The sequence below is a fragment of the Miscanthus floridulus genome, chromosome 13 (genome assembly GCF_019320115.1).
Source record: "Miscanthus floridulus cultivar M001 chromosome 13, ASM1932011v1, whole genome shotgun sequence".
Taxonomy (NCBI): domain Eukaryota; kingdom Viridiplantae; phylum Streptophyta; class Magnoliopsida; order Poales; family Poaceae; genus Miscanthus; species Miscanthus floridulus.
Window position 1 is genome coordinate 82,463,279 of NC_089592.1, and position 20,739 is coordinate 82,484,017.

Sequence of the window (20,739 nt, forward strand, 5' to 3'; positions counted from 1 at the left end):
AAGCTTATTCAATTATTACAAGCCAAGTTTATTACAAGCTTATTCATGACAAAAGCTTATTACAACCTATTCAAAGACTAATTTAAAGACTAAAAAGAAGTCTCTGCTTAATTACAATCCATGCTTATTAACTTATTACAGCCTATTCAAAGATTAATTTAAATGTTGCTGGTACTAAACCCACATTTCTTGGACGATGGTGTCTCTTAAAGCGTTGTCTTGTATTGAACCCACATTTAGGTCATTCATTTGATCACCACTTGGTACAACAACAAAGTTTCTTGGAGGGATATTATCCGGCTGATGATCTAACCATTCCTCATTTCCATGAAGTAATCAGATCAGATTATGGAAGATGGAAGCAGCTATAGGTATCTTTACTTGATTTTCCAACATGTGGAATGTGGCAACTTTCAGAATGGGGAAGCGCTTCTTTAGCACCCCCAAAGCCCTTTCCACATGGTTCCTCAGTAGTGCGTGGTGGTGGTTAAAGAGCTCCTTTGGGTTCTGCGGCCTTCGATGTCCAGCCCCAAATTCTTTCAAATGGTATCGAACTCCCCGATATGGAGCAAGAAAAGATGGAGTATTTGCATACCCTCCATCAACTAGATAGAATTTGCCTGGAGGTACTTGGAAGCCCTTGCTCATAGCTGATCGTAGCACTTTGGAATCTGTAGCCGATCCCTCCCATCCACTAGAAACGAAAGTGAAGTTGAGATCGAAATCACATGCCACCATCACATTAATGCTTAGTGTGCCCTTCCTATTTCTAAAAGGAGAAGCTTTCTCAGAGGCTATGGAAATAGGAATATGAGTTCCATCAATGGCACCTAGACAATTCTTGAAAAATGGATAGAATCTAGGATTGTCTTGGATTTTTTTATGCACTTGATTAGGATCAGGAGCTTGAAGGTAACGGCGAGAGAGTGCGGGAATGACCACCTTGAAGAAGTGGTTGATGTGATGATGGAAGGTGTCATTGCTGTGCCCAAAGAACACTTGGAGATCCTCATACGAGGCGTTGTGACTTAACATGTATAGGAAGAAACCCAACTTCTCCTCCACAGTTATCCTAGTATCAACAACAGGCCTTTTGCTTCTAAGATAATTTGCTAATTCTCTAAAGATGTGTGGTTCCATCCTAAATGCAACTTGACAGTTCTTGACATGTCCCTCGAGGAGTCTTCGAACTTTAACCTCGCATGTTTCTTCCGAAGTATGACATTTCTTCTTTTCCCCTCCTCTAGCAGAACTCATAAGATATAAGGCGGGGAAAATAAATAGCATCATGTCATCGTCTTCTTCCTCCCTCCTCTTTCTAATACGATCTCGTAGTGAGAGACGCATTGCAGGACTGAAGCATACAATTTTATAGTCATATAGAAGCTAAATATTATTAACCATGTCATATAGAAGTTATATTATTGACCATGTCATATAGAAGTTGTAATAAAGATTATAGTCGTCTTATAGAAGCATATATAAACTTATAGTCGTATAGAAGCTTTTGGAGTACCTTTTGGAGTTGGCACCGGATCCCAAGAAGGCGGAGGTTCACCTTCCCCAACTCTAAATGGTGCTGGAGAGATCTACAAGTAACAAGAAACCATTTAGCAAATCAAGACATCATCTAGATAATAATATAAGTAACAAAGTGAGCTAATAGGCTAGGTATGTCAACTTCAGTCTTCACTACAAACTAAAACAAAGGGACATTCCTTAATTCTGGAGGACAATATTAGCATAAATCCTCTTTTTATAGTACAAACGAACTAGGCTAAGCTTGGTGGTCTCTCGCTGCCTCGCTATTGGAAGTAGACTTAACGATGGACTGAACGCCCAAACGAGAAAAGTATATGGCGCAACGAAAGAACTACACTTGCTCGGCTTGTGTCAACTTGCTTACTGCAATCTAAAATTACTCTAATCTGAATATACAGCAGGACATCTCTTGCTTGCCATGGACACTGATGACCTACGTTTACATACAGATCTCCTATTATTACTTGCCATGGACACTGAATATACAGATCTCTTGCTCGACTTGTGTCAACTTGGCCTAAGTTTATATATATCGTTCGTAGAAAAATGCCAACACAATTACCACATGTCTAATGCAGCATGTTTTGAACCAGAGGAGCAGCACTAATGTAGAGCTTCAAAAACTAAAGGTACGAAACAATGACAAGCTACGGACCCTACTGAACCCAACGAATGAACTGCAAGGCTAAAGAGGTCCTACCTTTCTTCTTAAAAACAAAGGATAATAACAACTCACAAGCCTTTAAAACAAAGAAGAAGCTCAATTTAGTCTGCAAGAAACTAAGGAAGCAGCCAACACATAAACTGGAAATTTAGTCTGCAAGACACAGAACACAACCTGCAGACCTGTACCTGATTCTTACCCACCAAACAAAAAACCGAATAAAAAAGCTCAAACAAAGGATCATCTGGTTGGGCCATGCATTAAATGATGGATGAGAGTTTATTCCCTGAAATCAGAATCTTTTTTTAGAATAGAAGGGTCACTCAGTTCCTTAGAAGGTGATATAATGTCAGTCCAAATTTGCAGACTAAAAATATAAGCTTTCCCTCAGCTAGAGTTTACTTAATACTGAGACACAAATAGTAAGTGCAAGTAGAGGTAATCCTCAGCAAGTGGAGAATTCCTAGTCATTGTGAGTTGTGACCAAATTCATTAAACATAAAAACATTCAATAGAAGGGCAAGGAACATTCCATTGTTTCATATTTGAGGTACCAGGAACTAGAGTATGGAACGTTACCAGTAGTAATAGAAGGACAACCGAAGTAGTTGCATTTTTAATACTAAAAAGAAGATAATGCATTAGTATTTCGTTTCGACAGGGAGACACTGTCTAGGCAAGCAGATGGTCAAACCAAGAGATGATGCAAAGTGTTGTTTCTAGAAGACACTACTACATGTGTTTATGCCTGAATATAATCCTGTTGATGCACTGCACCAGCAAAACCACCTTAGAACATGGCTGTCAACCGGTAAAGCTAGCTAGATGGATCACTCCAGTACGAGTAGTGCACAATCAATCCACCCCCATAACTCAAGAAATCAAATTTAGACCCTTCAATGTGTCCTTCAAATGCCAATCAAGCTAGAGATTTACATCTAATAATATAAAATTTTTAGTATGGAGCTGATTTAAATATTAAAGAATGCAAGATCACATGGGGTGTCCTTCAATGTGTCCTTCGACAGAAATATTTTTGCTTCCACTAACAGAACTGAAAGGCCCCACAATAAGTAAATGTGAATATTTCAATATAATGAAAATTAGCACATGGCAGTACTGATTTTTAATAATGACTTGCATAGCACGGTTAGCACCATACACATTGCTACCTTTGACTACGAGAAATCAAACAACCATGATTTTTTTTCATTTTTTAGCCATCTAGCCAAAATCAATTTTCCATTCTCTTAACATCTAAACGATGGAAGCAACTGATCAAAATGCTCACAACTAAGCACTAAACAAGCAAGCAGCAAGCATATACCTCTATCAATTATTCCTTCTCCACTCACTTCTACGTGAGCACAGCAAGCTAGCACCTCCCTACACCCCTCTGCACCTAGGCAAATTTCTCTCTTTCTCTGTGCTACTTATTCATCACGAGCAGATCAACATTAGGCCAGAAGTAGCAGCTCACACTTCTCCCTCTGCTCTCTATTTTCCCCAAAATCAGATGAGGCATACAAGCTACAGCGGTCCAGAAGCTAGCAGCTACAGCACTACGAGCTCAGATCAGGTCGACCGACCCATGATTCCATCCCTCCCCCAGCCGCTCCGCTCCCCACACAAATTAAAGCCCCACCTCCGAGCATCCTCACCGGTCGGCAGGAGATTTTTTCCCCTTTTCCAAGAACCCTAGAGAACCCTAGAGAACCCTAGAGGAGGGAGAGAGGACGAGGACGAAGGGGAGAGCGAGGGAATCACCGGCGAGAAGGACGAGGAAGGGGAGGATGTAGGGTTGCCGTCGCCTCACGCCGCCCCGCGGTCTCCCCGCGCGCGCCCCGTGGTCACCTCACGTCGCCCCGCCGTCGCCTCTACTGCGTCGTCGCGTGCTCGCGTCGTGGAGAGTGGAGACAGGGAGCCGGCACCGATCCGGATGGTAGGAGGTGTGGTTCCGTTCCGGGCCGTGGAGACTGGGAAAAGAGAAGCCAGTTTTGGTTCCGGGCCAATTTTCGTTCCAGGCCGGCCCAAAACGAACGCATAGTCTAGTTCCCATCCGGATTGGAAACGGGCCGCAGCAATCCACCCGGAACGGGCCAATCCGGTAGAAACGAACGGGGCCTTAGGGAAAAAAAACGATATTATGCCTTTTTCACAAAACTAACAACAAATTAAAAAAGGAAGAGAAATGAAACTACTTGTCTAGTACACATCCGTTCATAAAAAATAAGTGTACGTTCAGTTATCCCGGATTGGAGCCAGGAACCATTCCAGGCTTTCAGCTCATTAACATTATAAAATTAGTGAACCATTCTAGCTGGAAATCATTCCAGGGACTCGTTCCTGGAGAACCGAAGGAGCCTTAAATGATATAGTTTCAGCAAAGAAAAAGTCTACTTGACCCCCCCACCTATCATACTTGGTCTACTTCACCCCCTCAACTATGAAACCATCTGTTTTACCCCCTGAACTTTCCAAAACCGTCTATTTTACCCTGGGCGGTTTTCAGCGGCGGTTGCTACAGTAACGGCGGGTTTGCTACAGTAACGTCGGTTTGCTACAGTTCCGTTGGTTTTGAATTCCTTTTTTTTATTTATTTTCGGTGAATTTTTGAAAAAGCATAGTAAATCATAGAAAAATCATAAAATGAAAAATCTAATTTTATTGGACTCCACATGAGTAGATCTACACAGTGAATATATAATACGGTATGCTTTAGTACAAATTTTTTTTTAGCTTTAGATTAATTGGAAAATCCAATTTTGTCTGTAATTAATTGGAAAATCCAATTTTGTCTGTAATTAATTAGCAAACCGCCGCTGAAAACCGCCCAGAGGTAAAAAAGACGGTTTTGGAAAGTTCAGGGGGTAAAACAGACAGTTTCATAGTTGAGGGGGTGAAGTAGACCAAGTATGATAGGTGGGGGGTCAACTAGACTTTTTCCTTTCAGCAAACCTGACTTATAGCCTCTTCTTTTCATTATTTATTTATTAATACAAAGCAGAAATCACAATAAACCTCGTACGTAATCTGCACCAACATTTTTGTTTATAATAAAACTACACATACTATCATGGTAACTTTGCAAAATTTTCTATTAGGTTGTATAATGCCAATAATGATCTACCTTGGTGTCATTATTAATGCTTCCAAACTTGTTTAATCAATATGTTTACCTCATACGTAGAGGATTTTCGTTTGGGCCAAGCCTAATAAATTCTATAACTACCGAAACAATAAAATTAAGTGAGCTTATTTTCATGTTTGCGGAACAAGCTCAAAGTGAGTGAATTTAATAAAGGTAACACAAGAAGCAGAAAGTACCAATATTGATACATGAAAACAAACATGGTTGAACACTATAGACTCATTATTTATGAAAACAATATTGATACTTGGTGACATCCTAGTCCTAGCTTTCAACCGGTGAATTTTAGCAGTCACCCGAGACTGGGAGAACGGGAATGTATTGATCGAGGTACTTTGCACCCTGCATCAGCAAGTTAGGCACGCTCGGATTAGGAGTCAGAATGCGCACTTGCTTACGATCGAGAGATGTTTATTCATTACCAAAATAGATTGAACAACAATGGTGTAATATATAATCACTAACAAGTGAAATAATAGAACAAAAGTAAGATTTAAGGAATAAAATTGAAGCAAGTCACGCACGGGGATTTTAGCAGCAACTCACATATAGCACGAGATATTGAAGTATCAGTATCCTTTATTAGTTCTTGTTGGAGGATGGAAAACATTTTTTTATGAGTCCATATAATTTTTTATTGTTGATAGCAATGTTCCTTGTTCACAAGGACTATTGTTCCATGTTTAGCACAAAAATATTTAACGTTTATTTGAGAAATTGTCACAAAGACAAAAATGTTTTTATTTTAGAAAAATGTTGTTATAGCTTCTTGGTTTGTGAAATTGTTATATGTTCTTGTGAAATGCTTCCTTCAATATAAAAATATTCAACCTTAATAAAATATAAAAGTCCCATTTACTTATATTTACAAATATACTCCCTCCGTCCCTAAATAAATCAATTCCTAGAATCCGTGTTGACTAATTTGATAGAAAAAAATAATAACATCTATGCCATAAAATGAGCACCTTATGTAAATATATTCTATGATAAATCTAATGATACTAATTTGATACCATAAATATTAACGTTTTATTCTAGAAATTTAGTCAAAGTTTAAAAAACTTAACTTAAGACAACTCCAGTCTCCACGAATCTATTTATTCAGTTATAGAGGGAGTACTCATAAATATCATTATTATTTCAGTTATTTAAAACAAATGTTGTACTCCCTCCGTTTTAAATTATAAGTTGTTTTGACTATTTTTTACATAGATTTTGCTATATATCTAGACATACGTTATATCTAGATACATAACAAAATTGATGTACTAAAAAAACGACTTATAATTTAGAACGGAACAAGTACTAGCCACTGATAGTGTCCCACGAAGAGAATAAATATGAAATGAACAAGAATAAAAAAAATAAAAGGGAGAGAAAGAATTTTGTTTTTTGAGCAACGGAGAGAGAAAAAAAAACAGAAATTTCCAAAGAATTGTGAAAAAAGAAACGGCCCAGAAGAAGGCCCGTGCGGGTGCGATCTTTCTGACGCCGTCGATGCATCCTAACCTGCGTTCCCCTTCCTTCTGTCCGCTGCATCCCTCCTCGGCTCCTCGTGCGTTGTCTGTCTCTCTCGCCCCCCTCTCGCTCTCAGACGACTGGTCGGCCGCCGCCCTAAGCTAGGTGCTGAGGCTTTCGTTGGTCTCTTCGCCGGCGACGAGCACCCACGAGGTACTCCCACCCGTTCTCTTACCTTCCCTTCATGCTGTGCGAAGCTGAGCACCGAAACCCTAGCATAAAGCTATCTAGCTATTTGATTGACAAGCCTCCTAACTTCGAAGTTTTTGCAAAAATTATTGGGTGTACATGTGTACACCCATGTCCCTTTACTGGATCCGCCCCTGCGGTGAAGCTCCAGCAAGGAGCCGCCATACCCTGCGGCGGCACATGGGGAAGTCTGTGGCTTCTTTTAGGATACTAATCATGTTTGCCAAACAATCATCCAGATCCTAGACCTATGTGCACATAATTTCCTAGGCATTAATATTCCTATGAAGATAATTTTCCTAAATTGCCAAGCAGGCCCTTACAAGGATGGTTCATGTACTCAACTGCAATATAGGTGGAGAGGGAGTGCCATATACAGGGCTGTGATACCTTGCCTGAAATGTTTTCCTAGTATATGACCATGACCTTGTCCCAAGTACTTTAGGCTAAAATTGATCTATGGGAATACCATTTGGATTCTTATAGTTGCTTCAAATCTTTTTAGTTGTATGATCATTCCATGTAGTAATAGTCCTAAGTCAAAAAATGATTCCTGGTGAAATGTCATTCGATTGTACTTGATCTGTATGGGAACAGCAGAAGATCTGAATCAATTTTGCCTGGCATTTCATCAAATCTGGATTCTGACATCTCAAAGTCGATATTTATTCATAGTTTTATCTTCATCATAAAGCTTAGTGCTGTTCTTTTTATGGTACTAGCTAATGCCCGTGTGTTATATATAATAGTTACTACATGTTGCACGCAAAGAAGTAGTTAAATGCTGGCAAACAAAAACAGATGGTGTGCCAGCGTTGAATGGCAGGCCATCAAGTATTCCAGTTCATGGAAGCCAGATACTGCTGCTTCCAGCGTTGTTGTCACACAAAGTAGCAACTCGCAGTCTCAAGCAATCAATCTGCTCTGATTTTTTTCATTACTGCAGTCTGAATAAAGGGTGTACCCAGTGCGGAGAGCTCCCGCTCTGTGCGGGGTCTGGGGAAGGGTGTTAGTGGCAAGCCTTACCCTCGCCTGTGCAATGCGAGGAGACCGTGACTCGAACCCATGACCTTCCGGTCACAGGCGGTAAGACTCTACCGCTTGCACCATGCCAATGTGCAACCAAATAGAATCCTTGCATTGCCGATGCTATAACATAGCTAGTAGTTTTGTATAGCCTCCTCCATACTAAGCAATTAATCTCTCTGCAATGCACAGCTGTAAAGGCCCTTTTTTTTGGATTATTTCCAATTCTAATTACATAGTGACGAATCAGTAGTGTAGGGTATAGGGTACCTGGAATGGTGGACCTCTGATGAAATGTTTGGTGATCAATCCGATGCCATGAGATGCCCTTTCTTCATTAGAAATGAGTTCTGCTTGTTTCTCCCAAATTTGCATGATTGATGATGGAATCATTGATCAGCTACACAACCTTACAGCGCACACTTTCACTACTACACCTAGTAATGAGTAGTCCCTGCAAAAACAGTCAACACATAAGCTTAGAAATATGTTGGTCTGATAAAGGATAAAATTAGTAACTATTTGTGGTTTATCTCTCGCACTGGCCATTTAAAAGGACATTTAACTATAATTCAAAAATGGCCAAACCATGTAAGATACATTATAATTTTGAACGAAGTCATTGTAATCTTCTACAATCAATGTTAAAAAAGGCGACGTTAGGCGAACGCCTAGGCATGACTAAGCGCTAGGCGAGGGGGTCCCGCCTGGCCTAGGGGGGTAGGCGGCGGCAGCTCGTCGGCAGCGCCGGTGGGGGAGGAGGAGCGTTTGGCGGAGGTTGCTGGTGGGGGAGGAGGAGCTTCGGGCAGAGTTGGACGACGGGCGCGGACGCGTGCGGGCGGCGGCGGCGGGCCTGCCGATACAGGGACTTTGCCGCTTGTGGAGATGAGGAAGCAGGCCTTCATCGCTGGGAGCTTGGGACACGCTCATGCGTAGAGAGTGTGGAGGGTCACACTCGTGCATGCTGCAGAGCTATGGCGAGGTGGCTGGAGTTCCGGAGTGCGGGGAATGCGGAGGTCGCACTCGTCGCTGTGCAGCAGGGAGATTGGGAGATGGATAGGAGGAAGGGCGGCGGCTGAGTTGACCGAGCAAGTGGCATTAGCCTGCTGGTGGTTGCTTATATATTCCAGCGAAATGGGCCTAAGTTTCATGGGCCGTGGTCTACTAATTGCTGCATCTAAGGTTGGAGACTTGGAGTGGGAGATGGGCTGGACTCTCTTACCTCTTGGGCCTTTCTATCTATCTAAGCCCACTATTCCGCTGTTTATTTTTTTCTTTTAGAAGATAATATATGTATATTAGTATATATATAAAATGCCTAGGCTCGCTTAGGCTCTAGGTGGTGGGTCACCGCCTAGCGCCTTTTTGAACCTTGTCTACAATATCAACATTAGCTCTGACTGGAGACCACTACACAAGAATTATCGAAAACAGAAGAAACCTTTTCAGCATGATCCTAGGTCTATGCCTGTGCGTTGCCATGTGCCAAAAATATCACAACCGGAATACGGGGACAAATCCTGATGCAAATCAAACAACCAAAATGACATTATGTTTTAATTCATATATCATGATGCCAGGGCATTGAATTTTTTGTTTCCTAATTATTGGAGTTCTGTAGGCACCAGAAATCCAGTCCAAACAGGGCATTGAAATTTCAGAACGTGCTCCAAGAGGTACATGAATTAAATTCAAAGAGATAAAAAGGATACAACAATTTCAGTGGTCCAAAAGTTCAGTAGCCCGGTCCCAGGTAAAATCATATCATTTTTTTATATATAAGCACAAGGTTTCATGGAATATATGGTCTGATATGTCTCATTATAGGATAGCCTGTTTAAAGGACAAAAAAAACTCAATTATCAGGAAATTAAAACAAATCTTAGTCCCACTACAAGATTCATGTGCCATTCAAATAAGCTGCAATTTGCTGAAGTTCCCAGAACTAAGTTAACTAGCACATCGTTTGCTTTTTCAAAGAGGAAACCCTTTAAACAAAATAGAAGGTAATGCTTTTCTTCTATGACCTTGTAACAAACCGATCCACACTAATATTGTCTTTAGATAGAGAAGGTAAACAACAAACCTCAAGCCTACACTTCCAGAAGAACTACCTGTTCTATAGACCTTGACACCAAAACAGACAAGTTCATCAGACCATAAAATACAAGAAGGTCTGATTGCTTGTCAATAGGAAGATGATGGAATAGAAGTTTTTCCAACCTTTCTTAATGGAAGGACAAATCTCGGTGCTGCTCTGCAAGTGCTGCTAGAAAACGAGTGGATGCAAAAACAGTTAGCAAAGCTCATCCTAGCAAGCTACTGGGCTGGCTGTCTTGTCGCTTGCGCCATCCTGGCAGGTCCAGCCGCACTCATCTGCTTGCGCCGTCCCCGGCAGTCGCGCAAATTTGCTGGACAGTGGCTGTGCAAGCACGCATGGAGGATGGGGCATGTCGGTGTCAGCGGGAAGGCAGTGGGGGGCTGGGCTGGGTGCTGGATAGGGTGGGGGCTTTGGGGGAGAGGCGGGGTGGCGCCGTGGGGAGGAGGGGTGGGTGGAGAATCGGAGAGGCATGCTGAAGTCAGTGTTGACGATTCCTGTTTTGTCCTTTTAGTTTGTATTAGTTTATAGAGATTTCAGTTCTATTCGATTCATGATTCATCTTATTGTTTTCCCCCCCTCCCCCCGCGCGTGAATGATATGAATACACCATGCATTTTTTGGTGGATGACTAATATTATGCACCATCTATAGTTATTGTGTTTGATGTTAAGTTAGCTTTTGAATTTTATTTTGCAATGTCCATTTGTTTCGGTTTTTTTTTTTTTTTTTTTTTTTTTTTTGCAATGTCCATTGTCCAGATTGTTTTTTTTCCTTTAAATTCTTTACTAACATGAACATGTCGTATTATCTCTCCAGGACAGGCATCAGGCTGTTGGAATATGGACCAACAAGGCATGGATGGCCATGTAAGAATCATCTCTCAGAATTATAACCTTGCATAAATTTTTGTGGCTGACTTATGATGGCTAACCATGAATCCATGATTCAGGAAGGGGTCCACGTTGTTGGATTTGAAGTCCCACCTTCACCTGATTCTAGCTACAACAACTCTATTCCTGGAAATGAAGATGAAGGCCGGGAGCCCCCACTGGTGCCACCTCATCTCCAGCATACGCTGCTGAGCTTCCCACCAAGCCAAGATGAATCGAGCCTGCTGCCTCAACCTCAGACCGTGGTTCTGAACCACCTTTACATCGAGAAGGAGAACACAAGATCCGTGGTTGCTCTGGGGATCACGCACCGGTTCAAGGCCAAGTTTGTGACAGTCGTGCTTTACAAGCCAGTGCTGAGGCGGTAGGGTGTCGATATATGTCTTGTGCCTTGGTCCTGCTTTCTCGTGCAGAACCGGTAATGGTAATGGTAATTGAACACCCTTGGGTTGCAACCCACCGATGAACAAATAGAATCCCACCCCCTCTCCTGTTGTTGCACAGATTCTGCAGAAACAGAAGAATTAAAGCCCCTGTTGTATTAGTGCAGAAACAGGCGAGGAACCTAGGCTGTCATTTTCGAATGATTATTAGTCTTGTACCTAATTTGGCTGTTGGTGGTGGCAGTGATGGTTCGGTTGAATGAGTAGTTTACTTGTGTTTAACTCTCAAGTGTTGCTGTGTCGCTGGCAAAGTAGTGAGAACGTGTGTTGTATGTGTGACTGAAACCGTGGTTTTTTTTCCCTTGCCCTTTCGTTTTCATTTTTTGGGTTCAGATTCAGGTATGGTTTCAGTGTGGCCTATCCATGGTTAGGTGGGCATGATGAGCAAATAAATATCTAGAGAGAATATCTCGCATGTTGCCGAGCTATGCTAATATGCTATGCATGTAGATATTCCTCCGGATGCGGATGCTTATGCGTGTGAATCATGGTTGTGACGAACTGACGATTGACGAAAAGCATCCATCTTGTTTTGCTTGACAGCGAGCTGGGAAGGAAGCCGGGGACAGTGGATGGAACGATGGATATGGATCCTCCACCAGTAGGCAGCAGCAGCAGCATACTAGTCTGGTCTGGATCTGGATGGCCAGTGCAGTGGGGCATGTATTCTACTGCTGCTCGTGTTGGGACTGGGGGAGCTCTGCGTGAGCTTTCCCTGCTCTGGCTCTGGCTGGTGGCTGCTGCTCCAGTTGCGTTGGGACTGGACTAGTTGCATTGGCAGAATGGGAGTGATTGCGAGTGCGACCGACCGGCTCAACTCACACTACACTTTATTTTTTTTAGTATTATTCTCTTACGCTAGTGGTGAGCAGGCAGGGGGCAGAGCAAAGCAGAGCACTCAGGCCCTGTTTGGTTGGGCTTTTGGCTTTGGCTTTTGGCCCCAAAAGCCAAAAGCCCAACCAAAGGAGCTGTTTTTGGAGGGTACTTTTTCAGAAGCAGCTGCTTTTCCGTAGTTCATTTTTGAAAGCTGGTTTGACCCTGCTTTTGGCTTTTGGCTTTCTGCTTTTCGAAATTGGTGGAATAAAAAGCTCTTACATAGTTGTTTCAAGAGAGATAAAGATAAAAGGTATATTTTATACTTGTTTAACCAAACAGCTTTCAGCTTTTCTACAGCTCACAGCCCACAGCAGCTTTTCCACAGCTCACAGCCCACAGCAGCTTTTTCCCACAGTCACAGCTCAACCAAACAGGGCCTCAGCATTCAACGGCTACGCGCCTAGGCCAGGCCCAGCCCAGCCGGCCGGCCAGCCTGGGCACATTTAGACCGAGAACCGAACCGAACCGAACCGAACCGAGCTGTCGGTTTTTCGGTTCGGTTTCGGTTTCTGGTTATAGAACTACGGTTATCGGCTCGGTGTTCGGTTTGTATGTGAAACGAAACCATAGAACCGAGCAACCGAACGACATTCAACAAACTTCCTCTCCTCTCGCCAAAGCACCTCGGCCCAATTAACAGGCCCACTCGGACACTCCACCCTCCCGACCCAATCCACCCCGTCCGCCACGCCGTACACCCATGCGAGACACCCGAGGGGAGGGGCGAGCCAAGCCACTCGCCAACCAAACCCTATCCACTACCCTGCCTGCGGCGGCGCGGTGCTTAGCGTCTTGGCGGAGGCGCGGAGCAGCGAGCGCCGGAGAGGGCGAGCAGCGCGACGGCGAGCGGCGCAGCGTCGGTTGCGAGCGGCGCAGCGCAGCGGTGGCTGAAGCCTGGAGGGCCGATGTTGGCGGGGCGACGGCATCATTTGTCAGATCGATTGTTTTTCCTTCTTTTCCTCCGTTTGTATTTTGTGATATGAGATTCTGGGTACTTGGATTCAAAGCACAATCTCCTTTGTTTCTCTTTGCTGTTGTAGGTTTCGGTTTGTTTGGTGGAAACTGAAAACTGAACGTTTAAAATCAACACCGAATTGGTCGGTTTCTGTTTTCTCAAGCAACCGATCGGTTGTTGATGTCTACGAACCGAAGTTTTGGGAAACCGAACCGATTTGTCGGTTTAAACCGATTGCCCAGACTGACCGGCCGGGACTACAAGCAAGGTGGTGTTTAAATTCAGAAGTAAAGTTCAGAGATGTCACATCGGATGTTACATGGGAGTGTTTGGATAGTAATAATAAAACAAATTACAAAAGTCATCAGTAATCCGTGAGACGAATTTATTAAGTCTAATTAATCCGTCATCAGCACATGTTTAGTGTAGCATCACATTGTTAAATCATAGACTAATTAGGCTTAAAAAATCGTCTCGTAAATTAGTCGTAATCTGTGCAATTAGTTATTTTTAGTCTATATTTAATACTCCATGTATGTGTCAGACATACATCCGATGTGAAGCGTCTCGTTCCCCAGCAGCACCTTCAGGGCGATTTTCGTTCCCACCGTCGGATTCGCTGGCTCTCCTCGCCGCCGGTGGCCTTCGTGGCACCGGTGAGCTTGGAGAGTTAGGGATCCGGTAGGTGGTGTACATATCCCCTCCTAACAGAGTACATCTAGCTATGTTAGGGTTGGATTATCTCTCGGTGACAACCTTGCCAAGAATCTTTGTTTCTTCTGAACATATCTGGCGGTGGCTAGATTGGTGGTGTGCGGATTCTGCTGCCAGTTTGTGGGTGAGTGGAGCATGGTGACGTCTTTATCAGGAGGTTCGGCATTGACAACTTTTTTCATCGTCTTTTTCATCTGCGTTGACGCTCGAAACTTATTAGCCTGTTCGGGAGGCCGTATCGTATCGTGGATTATTTACTGCTGGCTGGTTTGGTGTGAGAGAAAAACACTGTTCCCGGCTGAAAATTTACGATCGTTTACGAGCAAGCGAACAGGCTGTATATGTGTGCTCCGTTGTGTCGTATGTCTTATCCTTTTTGCAGCTTCCGTCGGCGGGTTCGAATAACCCCGCTCATGCGTCACCGAATGATGGAGCATTTGCTTCATCATCGTGTCATAGGCCGTTTTTTGAGGAGTTGTGCTTCGTCATGTGCTTGGACTTGAGCTTCACTTGTGGTTGTGACTTGTGCTTGGACTTGATGGACTGTGGTTGTGAATTTATGACTTGTGGTTGTGATATTTAACTTGTGGTTGTGATATGTTGTTATTTGAGTTGTGGTTGCGATATAATGTGTGAAAATGGTTTCGTTGTGATATATATGTGATTATTGTGATGTTTGTGATATATATGTGACATGTGATATATATTTGAACTGTATGTGTCAGTGGAATGCAAAAAACAAAAAAAAATTGCAATTTCGGTTGATTTGCCGAGTGCAATGGTCATGGCACTCGGCAAAGCTGGGAAACTTTACCGAGCGCCAGAACATTGCACTCGGCAAAGATTTTTTTTTAAAAAGCAAAAAATCTTTGCCGAGTGCCAAGATGGGGAGACACTCGGCAAAGAGCTTTTTAAAAAAATTAAAAAATGGCTTTGCCGAGTGCGCGCCGCCGTGGCACTTGACAAAGAGTTTTTGAAAAAAAAATAAAAAATGTCTTTGCCGAGTGCCCTAACTGTCGGCACTCGGCAAAGGCGCCGTCAACGGAGCAGCGCCGTTGACGGCTGCTTTTCTTTGCCGAGTGTCGCCGTTGGCACTCGAAAAAGGCTTTGCCGAGTGCCCTACAAATGGCCCTCGGCAAAGGACCTCTTTGCAGTTAAATTTTTTTACCGAGGGCTCTTTGCCGAGGGCGACACTCGGCAAAGCCTTTGCCGAGGGCTTTTGGGCCTTTGCCGAGTGCCCTGAGCCCTCGGCAAAGAGGACGCCTCCCGTAGTGATATGTTCGTATTATGACTATAAATATCTTAATGAGAAGAGAGACGCCATATGTATTATGAATTTTGGTTCAAAACACTTGTAATTAATGAGAATATTTTGAGGGTGGTGCAGGACTTCCGCGTGACTCCCGCGGATCCCTTGAAGTCTTCAATCCAGACGCCCCTGTTGCCGCCGCTTCAAATCGGGCAACCACCTCCCCATTCCTTCTCCCTCCTGCAGTTGCTTCCAATCCTAGCCTCGCTAGGGATGATGAGGTGCACGAGGAGAAGGATGCTGACGTGGGCCTAAAGATGAGCAACGGGCCGGCACAGCACGGCACGGCCCAAGCCCGGGCCAGGCACGGCCCGATCGGGCTCGGGCCCTTTTGGCCCGCCGGGCCACCGGGCCATGCCTGAATAGTCCACCGTGCCTGTCGGACGGCCCAGGCACGGTCCGTGGGCCGAATATCGGGCCGTGCCAGCCCGTTGAGCCCGCGGCCCACTGGTCCATCGGGCCAGCCCATAGCCCGTTACACAGTAAACACCATATTTAACAGCACAATCACAGGTTCACATATTCATATTTAACAATCACAGAAACACTAGATGACAAAAGATTTGAGCTTTTTATGCAATGCCGCCTCATTAAAAACCATTCTAGGTAAAACTCACACCTCGTGAGATAAAACCCTAGAAAGGAAAATAGTACGACCAGCTCAATAAATTAAAACGGGCCTCCACCGGGCCGGCCGTTGTAAAACGGGCCGTGCCGTGCCGCCCGGCGGGCCGAGGCCTCAGCCCAAGCCCGGCCTGCTACGGGCTTCGGGCCGACACGGGCCTGGTTAGGGTTCAGGCCGTGCCATGCTCGGGTCGGGCCCAATAACCGTGCTTTGGGACGGGCCTTTGGCCCACGGGCTGCATGCACATCTTTACGTGGGCCAGGCAACATAGAGGGCCGCGGAGTGGGGCCTCGTCCTCTAGACCGACGAGCACACCGGCCGCCCCTAGGGTGTCATCGCACGCCCCTCCGGCGGCTCCAACCGCACCAGCGAGAGTGGAAACTCCATCGACGAGAGGGCCGCCGCTAGTAGAGCGCCCCCCCGAGGGAGCGTTCCAGCAGACCTTCGTCGTGTCCGATGCCACTCGCCCTGATCACCCCATCCTCTACGCCAGTGCTAGATTCTTCAACATGACCGGTTACTCCTCCAATGAGGTCGTCGAAAGGAACTGGTTTGTCGATTTCAACTCGATCCATTTCATTCTATTCCATGTCAATTTAATTTAAAATGCATAGACATGACTCCAACTAATACGCATTGCACTTATGACTCCACCATATCTCAACTGCAGCCGCTTCCTTCAAGGTTCTGAGACTGACCCCGTAGAGATTTCGAAGATCAGGAAGGCTCTCGCGGTTGGGTCAAATTACTGTGGTTGTATTCTCAACTACAAGAAGGATGGTACACCATTCTGGAACCTCCTAACCGTTGCCCCCATCAAGGATGAGGATGGAAGGGTCCTCAAGTTTATTGGGTCAGCTTTTTCATTCATATATTTCATCATGCCACTTTATAGTTTTGTTTAGCACTATATATAGTTATAATAAACCTTTATGTGCAATGTGTCACAGAATGCAAGTGGAAGTGAGTAAGTACACAGAAGGAAGCAAGGATACAGCTCTCCGCCCAAATGGATTGCCAGAGTCACTCATCAAATATGATGGTACTAGCTATTACTACTAGCTAGTAGTCTTGCTTACTTTTTGTACAATAAAAAGGTTTTACCTGGCATGTCTATGAAACCAATAATATTATTCTTTGCAACAAGACAGAAGGATCATGCTCGTAGCTCAGTCTCGGAGCTTCTACTTGCCCTAAAGGATCCACGGTCGTCATTGTCAGAATCAAGAAACAATACCTTAAAAAGGAAATCACAGGAATCAGGAGACGTGCTTTCGGGTGAAGTTCCGGGCAAGAGAATCTCCGAAAGTGGATCTCGTCGTAACTCACGGAGTGGAATGAGAAACTCTCTACAAAAAATTAGTGAAGTGCCTGAAGGAGGGAACAAGACCAGGAAATCTGGTTTGCGCTCCTTTATGGGGTAATAGCATTTGCTTTATTTGAAAGTTTCTTGTAGAGTTCTATTATCTTAGCATTTGTTCTCACATTTAATTTATTTGTGTAGTCTTATTATTGGTATGGGACATGGAAATGTAGAGAAGAACATATTGAAACCAAGGGAAGATCCGCAACTTGATAGCGATGATGAGAGACCAGAAAGCTTTGATGATGATTTCAGGAGGAAAGAAATGAGAAGGGGTATAGATTTGGCTACTACCCTTGAACGTATTGAAAAGAATTTTGTCATACACTGACCCGAGGTTACCGGATAATCCAATTGTAAGACAAAAGCTTGGATATCTTCTACCTTTAACATCATTATTGTTCTTTTCTTTCTATCAACATAGATATCAACCTTTCCATTGAACTACAATCATTATATTTTTGAGTCAATGTCACAGATATTTGCATCGGATAGTTTTTACGATTGACAGAGTATTGTCGAGAAGAAATATTGGGAAGAAATTGCAGGTAAATGATAACAATAAATATTGCATAGTTTCATTGCTTTCAACTATTCACGAGTAACGATTTAATGAACCACTTCACCTATATATGCTTCTCTTGCAGATTTCTTCAAGGACCTGAAACTGACCGTGGGACAGTGAAGAAGATAAGAGATGCCATAGATAACCAAACAGAAGTTACTGTTCAGCTGATAAATTATACAAAAAGCGGTAATATACTGTTCATATGCTCCCATGTTCTTCTAAGATCATGATGCAATTTCTATACCCCAAACATTTATAACATAAATCTAGTATTCTATTACTGCATTAGTATTAACTGATGGCAGATAGAGGCTAATAATGTGCAAATATATTTTTTCTATAGTAATGAATCAAACTAAAATTTCTTGTGGTTGTTTATCACTTGAGCAGGTAAAAAATTCTGGAACCTCTTTCACTTGCAACCTATGCATGATCAGAAGGTACAATAATAAGATATATGAGATTTTTTTACCTAGAGATTTGGTTTAGAACTATTTCATGTGATTTGAGATGCATCCAATTTGATGGTTGATTAGGGTGATGTTCAATACTTCATTGGGGTTCAATTGGATGGAACTGAGCGTGTTCGAGACGCTGCTGCAAAAGATGGTGCCATGCTGGTTTGTTTCTACCTTAATGGTGACTAGATATATATGGGCTTGCTACCGCAAATATCTCGAAAAAATTTGGAATAAAATACCAAGTAACTTTGTCGTGACTGCTATGTTATAAATGCAAGCCATTCATAGTGTAGCACTTGCAATGTTTATTAGCATTTAGCATCATCTAGTGTTTATGAAAGATTTATATCTCTTAAACCCTATTGATCAACACCGGGACTCATAGATGGGTGGTATGTATAAGTATAACATTCTAAAAGTTACATAGATGGCACCTTCTCTGACGAACAGTTCCCTCCTTAATTGTCTTCTTTTGTGTTTTAGTTTGCATAAGTGATTTTAAAAACTAAATTTTGTATACCTTACTTTCTAAATTTCCTTGTTGGAGAACATAGTTGTCTTATGCATTAACTTGAATTATTTATGTAACAGGTTAAGAAAACTGCAGACAATATTGATAAGGCTGCAAAGGAACTTCCGGATGCTAATTTGGTTCGTCTAAATAAATATACATATTGTACAATATAAAATTAAATATTACTGAGCACTTCTAATAGAAATTTGTGGTCAAATTTAGAGACCAGAGGATCTATGGGCTAATCACTCAAAACCAGTCGTGCCAAAGCCACATATGAAGGACACTGCATCATGGAGAGCCATCCAAAAGGTATGTTATACATAGTTCGCAACATAGATACTTACATGCAATTTGTGAGCCTACTAGATGAAAGGAAATAATCATATGAGACACTTGAGAAAGCAATTGGCAAGCATTGTTCTATAGAATTAGGTAGTCTCTGCAATATTATATGCCTAATTTGAAAACCATTGGAAATAAGCACAAGTGACATTTTTTAGAAATCTCCTAGATGGTTCATGCTATTTTTCTTGTAGGTTCTTGAGAATGGTGAAAACATTGATTTGAAACATTTTAGACCAGTAAGACCCTTAGGATCTGGCGACACTAGCAGGTAAGTACTTCTCTATTATAGCTTCAAGTATAGTAATGACTTAGTTTGTATGAATCTAGTAGATGTACTCCTGTCTAGTTTTCATTTCCTATTTACATTTAATAGTTAACATGTGAGTTGTTGTTGAATTGTAGTGTGCACTTGGTGGAGTTGCTTGGCACAGGTGAATACTTTGCCATGAAAGCTATGGATAAAAGTGTCATGCTTAACCGAAACAAGGTATGAGTAACAAATTTCATCACACATGACATTTTAGTTAGTTCCACCTTTAGGTTTTTCTTTCTACATCCAATTCGTATGTACCTCTAGGTCCATAGAGCTACCGCTGAACGACAAATCTTGGATATGTTGGACCACCCATTCCTTCCGACATTGTATGCATCATTTCAGGTTTGTTGCATAATGAAACTGTGTAATATATTAATACGATGCTACGGTTGTTAATGTTTGTTCTCCTTGATTTTATTATACTTCTGTGGATGCTATTATGGTTTCTTTCATCTCAAAATTTTCATATATATATGTCGCAGACAAAGACACATGTATGTCTTATTACTGACTATTATGCTGGCGGGGAACTCTTTATGCTTCTTGATAGGCAACCTATGAAGGTTCTGAAGGAAGATGCGGTTAGGTGGGCATTGACGTTGACATTGAAATTGTTTATTTTGCTTAGATTTAGTTAAAACTCTTTATGCTTCTTGATTGTCAGGGATATGCTACTCTGATCTTTAATTTGTTTAGTTACATAGTATAATTGGTAGTTGGATACAATAAGAACCCAAAATGTATAGTTTGATGTAGTTGTCCATGATTAATTGTTGTAGGTTCTATGCTGCAGAAGTGGTCATGGCGCTTGAATACCTACATTGCCAAGGTAGTTGTAACAGAACCGACCAATTATACGAAATTAAGTAAGAAAATCATCCGCCAGAGCAGACGATTTAGCAAACTTAAGCCCGTATAACCCGGTAGTCCATGAAATCACGAAGGATTTCAAACCAATTTCCATTCCAGTCAAGATCGTAATAAGTTTAGCGGTCACCATCACATATTACATAAAAGTTTGCAATCTCAGATACATCAGAGTTTCAACATAGTTATTACAAAACAAGTTCGAATAAAAGTAGCGGAAGTCATTTGTTCAAACCACACCCACACCCACACGGAGTTTAAATACAGTGCCAGCGAATGATCATCTCCAACAAAAG

At 42.7% G+C, this 20,739-nt stretch overlaps 2 protein-coding genes and 3 pseudogenes across 7 annotated transcripts in view; 3 read left to right on the plus strand and 2 right to left on the minus strand.

The window, feature by feature from the left end:
• Window positions 1-13,063, minus strand: part of LOC136500890 (uncharacterized) — a 72,238-nt gene extending 59,175 nt beyond the window's left edge. Inside the window, exon 1 of the mRNA XM_066496353.1 lies at window positions 13,060-13,063. The gene's annotated coding sequence lies outside the window, so the exon portion shown is untranslated. The remainder of the gene's footprint in view (window positions 1-13,059) is intronic.
• LOC136498851 (protein ANTAGONIST OF LIKE HETEROCHROMATIN PROTEIN 1-like) lies at window positions 154-1,590 on the minus strand (annotated as a pseudogene).
• Window positions 6,855-11,731, plus strand: LOC136500892 (SNF1-related protein kinase regulatory subunit beta-3-like). Of its 6 annotated transcripts, XM_066496357.1 has the most exons (5): window positions 6,856-7,031; window positions 8,014-8,153; window positions 9,715-9,846; window positions 11,011-11,060; window positions 11,144-11,731. In XM_066496357.1, the coding sequence occupies exons 4-5, from the start codon at window positions 11,034-11,036 to the stop codon at window positions 11,450-11,452; spliced, it is 336 nt and encodes a 111-aa protein (XP_066352454.1). In that variant the 5' UTR covers window positions 6,856-7,031; window positions 8,014-8,153; window positions 9,715-9,846; window positions 11,011-11,033; the 3' UTR covers window positions 11,453-11,731. The 6 variants fall into 6 exon arrangements, with proteins under 6 accessions (XP_066352458.1, XP_066352457.1, XP_066352456.1 ...); XM_066496361.1 differs by lacking the exon at window positions 9,715-9,846 and having other exon boundaries at window positions 6,855-7,031; XM_066496360.1 differs by lacking the exon at window positions 8,014-8,153 and having other exon boundaries at window positions 6,855-7,031; window positions 11,016-11,060.
• On the plus strand, window positions 12,108-16,973 carry LOC136500164 (phototropin-1A-like; annotated as a pseudogene).
• Window positions 16,752-20,446, plus strand: LOC136500165 (phototropin-1A-like; annotated as a pseudogene).
• Window positions 20,447-20,739: the final 293 nt, after the last annotated feature.

Excerpts from the sequence above, each read along its gene's own strand:
- LOC136500892 (XM_066496361.1), top strand. The coding sequence starts at position 11,034 with ATGGACCAACAAGGCATGGATGGCCAT. Across the intron at positions 11,061-11,143 it reads AACAAGGCATGGATGGCCAT|GAAGGGGTCCACGTTGTTGG; the intron begins GTAAGAATCATC and ends TCCATGATTCAG.